Below are 7,915 nucleotides of genomic sequence, written 5' to 3'. Positions count from 1 at the left end.
CTTTTTAAGTTTCAAATAATTATTCAAATTCTTCATTACCTTAAAGGAGAATACCATGATAATCAAAGCTCATAACAAATTTTTACTAAATATGTATAATTTATTCTTTAAATTTTATTGTATATAATTTGTTCTTCCAAAAAATTAAAACAATTTCAAAAAGTTATTTCAATGATCACTCTATTTTTACAAAAATATAATTTTTTTAATTTTTAATTTTTTTTATTGATACTATTATTCTTTTTTGGAATGGTTCATATTCTTCTAAGTATTGTTACTATGCATTATATTTTCCTATTTTTTAGTTACAACTAAAATTTTTAAGTTTTAAAGTTATTATTCACATTCTCTTTTTCTTAAGGTGATTATTTTGATACCAAAAACTTATCCTATAATTACAATTGATATTACTCAAATAATTGATAGTACTCTTAACCAAAACTTGTCTTTTCTCCATTCTTAAGTAAGTACACTGAATTGGACCAAATGGACTGAAGTGAACAAAAATTGACCAAATTGGACCAAATAAACCAAAGTTGATCAAATTGGACCAAAGTGAACGAAGTAGATCAAATGGACTAAGTTGTACTGTAAAGGACCAAAGTAGACCGGATGGACCGAACAAGACCTATTTGATATGTTTCCTAATATTTTTTTTTCTTTACAAATAAAGTTTTAAATTTATTATTCAAATTAAATTATGACTTCCAAAATAACTAAGTATTAACTCAAAAAAAAAAAAAAATTCAAACCAAAGGTATAAGAGAGAGAAAAACTACTAGTGATGGGAAATTCAAAAATACAACACCAATAAGTATTAACTGTAAATAAAGTTTTTTAAAAAATGATACATCAACCTAAAGTCAAGTTTCAAGGAATAATAAAAAAATCAAGAGAGTGATTAATCACTTTTTCAAGAGAGCATAAAAAATTTATAGAAAATAAGATGGTTTAGAACACTATGTGGACTACGTAATATGCGATAAGGACTATATGGGTAGCAATTGGCAAGTTTCATTTTTGTAACCCAAAAAATTATAAATATTAGTTATCAACCGAATTATAAGTATATATAGATTAAATACGTTTAAAACACATTTTTAAAGATGTATGATAAAATATTTAGAATAAGTGCTAACAAAAAGTTGCATGATATCATCGTAGTTTAAGATAAATATAAGCTACAATAAAAAAAAAAAGTTTAAAATAATATAACATAAAAATTTTATAGCTAAACATACAATCTACAAATATATATATATATATATATATTTGGTCCTCTAAGTTTCTTAAATATTATAGTATCATATGCTTCTCAATTTTTTCTTCTTTCCTACTCATTATTATTGTTACTACTTAAAAAAAAAAAAAAAAAAAAAAAAAAAAAAAAAAAAAAAAAAATTAAAATGGAAAAAATGTGCATTCTTCTAATGCATTTGGGACGTTAGATCTTCCTATATGTGATAATTAAAGTGATACTAAACGAGGGACGAACCATCATTACATTTGGTGAACCAAATTCTGAACAAATAAAAGAGAAAGAAGGAAAAAAATAGAAATGAATATCATATGGGAATAAATAAATAAAATTTCATTTTAGTTGCAAAAAAAAAAAAAAGAAAAAAAAAAAAGAAGCAAACTATAACATAATTTCAAAGAATATGTAGCACCTTATACAAGAATAATATCAATCAAACACCCAAAATAATAGAACGATATATTGGTAGATATAGAAAGATGAAAAATAATTTTAGAAATTGTTTAATTTTTAGGGAAAGCAAAATTATTTTCAACAAATTTTAGATAAAAAAAATTATACATTATAGTATATATAATTACAAAATGATTATCTATTTCCACGCATAGCACGGGTATACAGCTAGTATATTGTAATTTATTTATTTAAGAAACAAACACACACACACACACAAGGGATAGGAAAATTGGTTCTATATTGTAAAAGTTGGATCCTACAACTAGTGGATATACACAATGATAGCTAGTTGCATAGTCTTCTATCTATTTGGAGTTAATTGGGCAAATTGTGGCACATGGCAGGTAGTAATTTGTCATTAACACATTACATTTGAGATGTGGCAATACATTTAATTATAAAATATACTCATTTATTCGAATCAATCCTAAATTAATGATAAGTTACAAATCTAACGTATTTGCTCCTAAAAAAAACCTCTCATTTTACCACTTCTTAACTTCTAGACTCAGTAAAAGGCCTTCAATTATAATGTCCATACATTTCATTCCTATAATTCAGGGTGTCATGATGCACAACGTTATTTTGCAAATCGTACAAAAATAAAATAGTTTACTAAAAAATTACTGGCAAAGGGAGGTTATGAGAAAATAGTTTACTGAAAAATAGGTTATGGGAAAATAGTTTACTAAAAATTACTAAAAAATAGTTTACTAAAAAATTATTTTCGGTGGGAAGAAAGATAAGTAATCCTTAACGTCACGGGAGTACCTCTCTCAACCTAGAATATTTGTGTCGATATAAGAAAACATATTCATAATAATTAGTTGAGAGCACAGCAATATCATTGTAGCCATGGCTGTTCTTTTCAATCTCTTTCTTCTTTCTTGCTTCACTACTATTGCTACTACATCTATAGCTACCACTAGTCCCACCAATGCAAAACCTAAGCGATTGATCACCAAACTCATTCACCATAACTCGGTATACTCTCCGTACTACAACCCTAAGGACACCATAGCAGACCGAGCTAGACATGCCATAAACAGTTCAAATGCTCGTTTTGACTACATATGGAAGAAGATTCAAGGGATTTCTCTAGACACAGATGATGTGCGCTCTGGTGTTATTGCTGAGAATAGGCGTGTAGGGTTTCTAGCAAATATATCCATTGGTTCACCTCCTATTCCACAGCTCCTAGTTATGGACACAGGTAGTAGTCTATTGTGGACTCAATGTCGGCCTTGCACTCACTGTTTTACCCAAGCTCTTCCAATTTTTAATCCTCCGGAGTCTGCCACATATAGTTCAATACCTTGTGATGAACCCAATTGCTATCATCAAGTTCCCGGTATTAATTGTCGAGCTCCACGTTGCGGCTTCAAACTATATTATGGCGATGGCACTGCTGTATCTGGGTTTGTGGGCACTGATGAGATTACCTTTGAGACTTCTGATGAAGGAACAACATCGGTACCTAGATTAGTTTTTGGTTGTGCAACTGACGTGGTTAATATCGCGGGTGTTTTGGGTGGCCAAATTAGCGGATTACTTGGTCTTGGCGCTGAGATGACATCATTGGTGAATCAACTGGGTTCTAAATTCTCTTACTGCATTGGTTCTGTATGGGATCCTCAGTATATTCATAATCAGTTGATTTTTGGAGAAGGAGCAAAAACAGAAGGCGATACTACCTCTCTTGAAATTATTGGTAGCTTTTACTATATAAGGTTAGATAGTATTAGTGTGGGTGAGAAAATGCTAGATATTCCGCCTCAAGTGTTTGAATTGACTAAAGACGGCACACGTGGAGTCATTATTGATTCAGGGTCAACACTTACTTATCTACCAAAAGCTGCGTTTGATTCACTTAAAAATGAAGTACTAAGCTTGATGAATGGCATTGTAAAATTCGTCGGAACGGAACATTCAAGTCCTTGCTTCAAGGGGGTTATTGATCGTGACCTTACTGGGTTTCCAGTAGTTACCTTTAACTTTGCAAATGGGGTTGATTTGGCTTTAGATGTAAAGAGCCTTTTTTACGTAGCTAGTGCAAATACCTTTTGCATGGCTATGGCTCCGACTAATGCCGACAACTTGACAATAATTGGAGTATTGGCTCAACAAAGTCATAATATCGCCTATAATCTTGCTTCGAAAACAATTTCTATACAAGTGATCGACTGTGCACTTTTAGAGTGAGATGTTATTTACAGTGATGGTTCTAGGAATTTTTTCTAAAGTAGTCTTTAAAACAAATAATTATATAAGAGAAACTCATAAATTCAGGATAATAAGATGATATCTTTTTAAATGAAAGTCAACACAAATTCATTTAGAAGATGAAGATAAAGTTTGCACAGAAAATGAATCTTGCATAGAAGATGAATCTTTGGTACAGGGTTTTTTTTATCAAATATTTGTATATAATACTAGTAAAAGAATAAACAATAAACTATAAGTTCATTTGAAATATTAATAAAATTATTAATTATTATTGTTTAATTAGTTGTTACATTATTTTTCTTTGCCTAATATATTTTGATTTTGATTTTGATTTTGATTTTTTGATTTTTTTGGTCTTTTATAATGTCTTATTCACTAACTTTTAATGCCTCCACTACACTAATCCAAATATCCAATACTTAGGCTGGCCCCATCCACCCCCACTCAAGAGACGAGCCAGCGCTAGCCAATCAACACAATTTAACAATTACATTACATTCAGACTATATAGTCATACACTTGCACAAAACATTAAAGAAATATAAAACATACACAAAACGACATACTCGCAAACCGTTAAATTACATTACATTCAGACTATATAGTCATACACTTGCACAAAACATTAAAGAAATATAAAACATACACAAAACGACATACTCGCAAACCAATAAAGGTAATTAGGCAAAGCTATTCAATTGAATCAATTCCAAAGAGATTTAGAGAACCATATTTTTTTTTTATTTCAAAGAAAAAGAGAGAGAGCTCCACTCTTAGAGTAGAGATGACATAGACAAAATAAGAGAAAGCTGAAATACCTTGACGGGTGGCACCGTGATAACACGTTGAGGCCAGGTCTCACCAAGGCAATCTTCGATCTGGATAAGCTGCATCGCTGCACGTTGAGAACTCAGAACTAGATTGGCTGGCTTAGTTACCTTCAGTGCTGCTCTGGCCAACCAATCTCACTGTAGTCGTCGCCGATGTGCTCTGGGATCAGGGGCGGTAGCGGGCAGCATGTTGAGGCCAATGACTACTGAGGACTGTTGTTCTTATTGCCCTTTAGATTAGGAATTATTTTGGTTTAAAATTTGATTCAATTGGTGGTGAGAATTAATGGGGTATTCAATTTATAAAAATTTAATTATTATTATATTTGTTGATTTAAAAATCTGTTTGAGTTACTAAGTAGTGAGTGAGGGAGGATTGATCTTGGGCTTTTTTTTCCTTAAGATCTTTATTGGGCATTTGGGATTGTTATTATTATAATTTTTTTTTTTTTTGGGCTTTTTGTTTTTTGCTTGAAAGACCCCATATATTATTAGGTGGACCAAATTATGGATCAAAATTTAATTTTATTGGGCATAAAAAAAAACTAAGTAATTTTATTGGGCATAAAAAGAATTTATTAAAAAAAAAAAAAAAACTTTGGGTGGTCACAAATTTCTTTTAAGAGTAGACAAATATAAAATTTTAAATTAGGTTAGGTTGGTCCTATGACCACCTAAGACTTAATGTGTTGTTGCCCTTGGTTGTTTATATATTTGAAATTTTCAAGAATAAGATCTTATTTTTCTTATTTTTGGTTTAGGGGGACTTGGATTTTTTTTTTTTTTTTTTTTTTTTAAGAAGAAGGCCATCGAATCCTTTAAAGGAGATATCTGCTAGGATTACAACATTGAGGTGTGGAGGAATATCCTTCATCCACACTAGAAAAAATTGTCTGTATAGCCCTCTAGTCAACTTTGCTTCAAAAATCAAATTACCATAGGTGGTCAAAGAAACATATATAATCTTCAGAGAATTGATGATAACTTCAAAGTCGCCTTCCAGAATAGTGGAGGAGAAACCAATTTCAGAGACAAAGCTCAAAGCTCTCACTGCTGCTAGTGCTTCCACTTCGGCACTAGAATTGGGGAGGGTCAATTTCTGGGATAAGGAGGCCGTGGCTTGCCCATTAGGGGAAGTTGGCAATTAAGTCAAATTATAAGATCTTTTCTTTTTTTTTCCTTGAATAAGATCTAGTCTTGTTTAACATATTTATTATAATAGTTTTCAGAATATTCCTCATTGTATATTTAGTGTTTTGGATCCTTTAATTAAATTGAAGCTTCCACAGTTAATGATCTGCTTAGGTAAAAGTTATTACATATGTCATATTATTATTGTGAGGTTACTCTAGAGCACCTCTAAGCTAGCTATGGTATTCAATGCGATTAAAATTCAGTAATTTTTTTAATATATTTGATTCATTCTATCCACTTCAGCTTATTTGTTCCACTTTGGTCTATTTTAATTCACTTCAGTCTGTTTGGTCCAATTTGGTGTGTACTTAAGAATGGAAAAAGACAAGTTTTGATTGAGAGTACTATCAATTATTTGAGTAATATTAATTGTAATTATAGGATAAGTTTTGGTTATCATTATAATCTCCTTAAGAAAATGAGAATTTAAATAATAACTTTAAAACTTAAAAATTTTAATTGTTCCAAAAAATTAGGAAAATATAATGCATAATAACAATAGTTAGAAGAATATAGACCATTTCAAAGAAGAATAATAATGTCAATAAAAAAATATAAAATTATAAAATTATATATTTGTAAAATTAGAGTGAAGATGGAAATAACCTTTGAAACTATTTGATTTTTAGGAAGAACAAATTATGTATAATAAAATTTAGAGAATAAATTATACATATTGAGTATAAGTTTGTTATGAGTTTTCATTATCATGATATTCTCTAAATTTTATTTATCTAAAACATAATAAGTTTAGTTGTAAGGGGAAAAAAAAAAAAAAAAAAACAGCATACTTGTAAACATCACATTTTGTACTCCTTACAACTAGGGCTCTCGTTCTGCAATGATGATCAAAATCTAAGGCCTAAGGCCAGTTTAGAGCCCAATCAAATATCAAATTGACTTGAGGAGTGTTAAAATATAAAATATAATCTTTTAAATGAACAAAAATCTATTTTTGGAAATAATATGACCAAAGTGGCCCTCGGCCCATGTACGTGGGCAGCTAGGGTTTCATAAATATAAGAGAGACAAGTTTTTTGCAATAATAGCTGAGGTTTGTAATGGATCTCACATCATTTGGGAGTTGCTCTAAACCCCTCTTTTTTTTTTCCACTATAAATAGCCTTACATGGTACATTTTTCAAAACACAGAAATCCCACGAGAAAAACCTATGATTCACTAGAAAATAGTGATTTACAAAACACCCTCAAGTCAATGTTATTTGATTGGGACCTTTTCTGACCCCAATCCTTTTAGTTTAATGTTGCTAATCACTTCCTTATTAGTTTGTGAATAGACTTGACTGAGGGGAATGGTCAAAATCAAGCTTGGAAAGCTTTTGTGTGAGGTATTCTTTTAAACTTTTCTTTTTCATTTCTTTTATTTTCTGCCTTTAAATCTTTCTACTTGCTTTGTTTGTTTTTTTGATTGATTGTTTGTTAGAATGTGTTTTAATATGCTTTTCTAGGTTATGTTTAAGTTTTTGTACACTTAAAATGCATGTTAGGTTGTTAGAATTTCCATTTCAAAGTTCTGCTTTGTTTCTGGGTTATTAGGTTTTCTGGGCAAGGATGTGCATGTGCATAATCTTGCTTGCGCATGCAAGCTTGATTATGTGTACGTAGGCCTGTTCTTGGGTGCATGAGCCGTTACCTAGAAACCCTAATTTTCTTTTCTTTTTTTTCTTTTTTTTCTTTTTGTTTTGCTTCTACCATTACATGTTGTCTTGTTTAATTTATTTTCCATGTTCTTGCGCTTCCAAAGTCTCTGTTTCACATGTTTGTTTGTTTATTTTCTTTCACATATTTAGATTAGGGTTTCTTAGTTTTAATGCTATGCCATTCATTCACATGTCCATGCATTAATGCCATAAGTGCTATGTTGTTGAAAGGTAAGAGAAGGCAAGTCATGCATTGGTATGAACATGCATTTGGTGATATATGTGTTTTA

The 7,915-nt window shown here is 30.5% G+C and overlaps 1 protein-coding gene across 1 annotated transcript; it reads left to right on the top strand.

The window, feature by feature from the left end:
• The first annotated feature begins 2,480 nt into the window (after positions 1 to 2,480).
• LOC112028164 (aspartic proteinase CDR1) lies at positions 2,481 to 4,179 on the top strand. The gene has a single exon (XM_024060824.2). It carries the CDS (start codon positions 2,570 to 2,572, stop codon positions 3,914 to 3,916), a length of 1,347 nt encoding a protein of 448 aa, XP_023916592.1. The 5' UTR covers positions 2,481 to 2,569; the 3' UTR covers positions 3,917 to 4,179.
• The last annotated feature ends 3,736 nt before the right edge of the window (positions 4,180 to 7,915 follow it).

Source organism: Quercus suber, unplaced genomic scaffold (assembly GCF_002906115.3).
Source record: "Quercus suber isolate HL8 unplaced genomic scaffold, Cork oak 2.0 scaffold_1136, whole genome shotgun sequence".
Classification (NCBI taxonomy): domain Eukaryota; kingdom Viridiplantae; phylum Streptophyta; class Magnoliopsida; order Fagales; family Fagaceae; genus Quercus; species Quercus suber.
The sequence above is the reverse complement of the archived record's forward strand: the minus strand, read 5'-3'. Positions and strand labels throughout refer to the sequence as shown.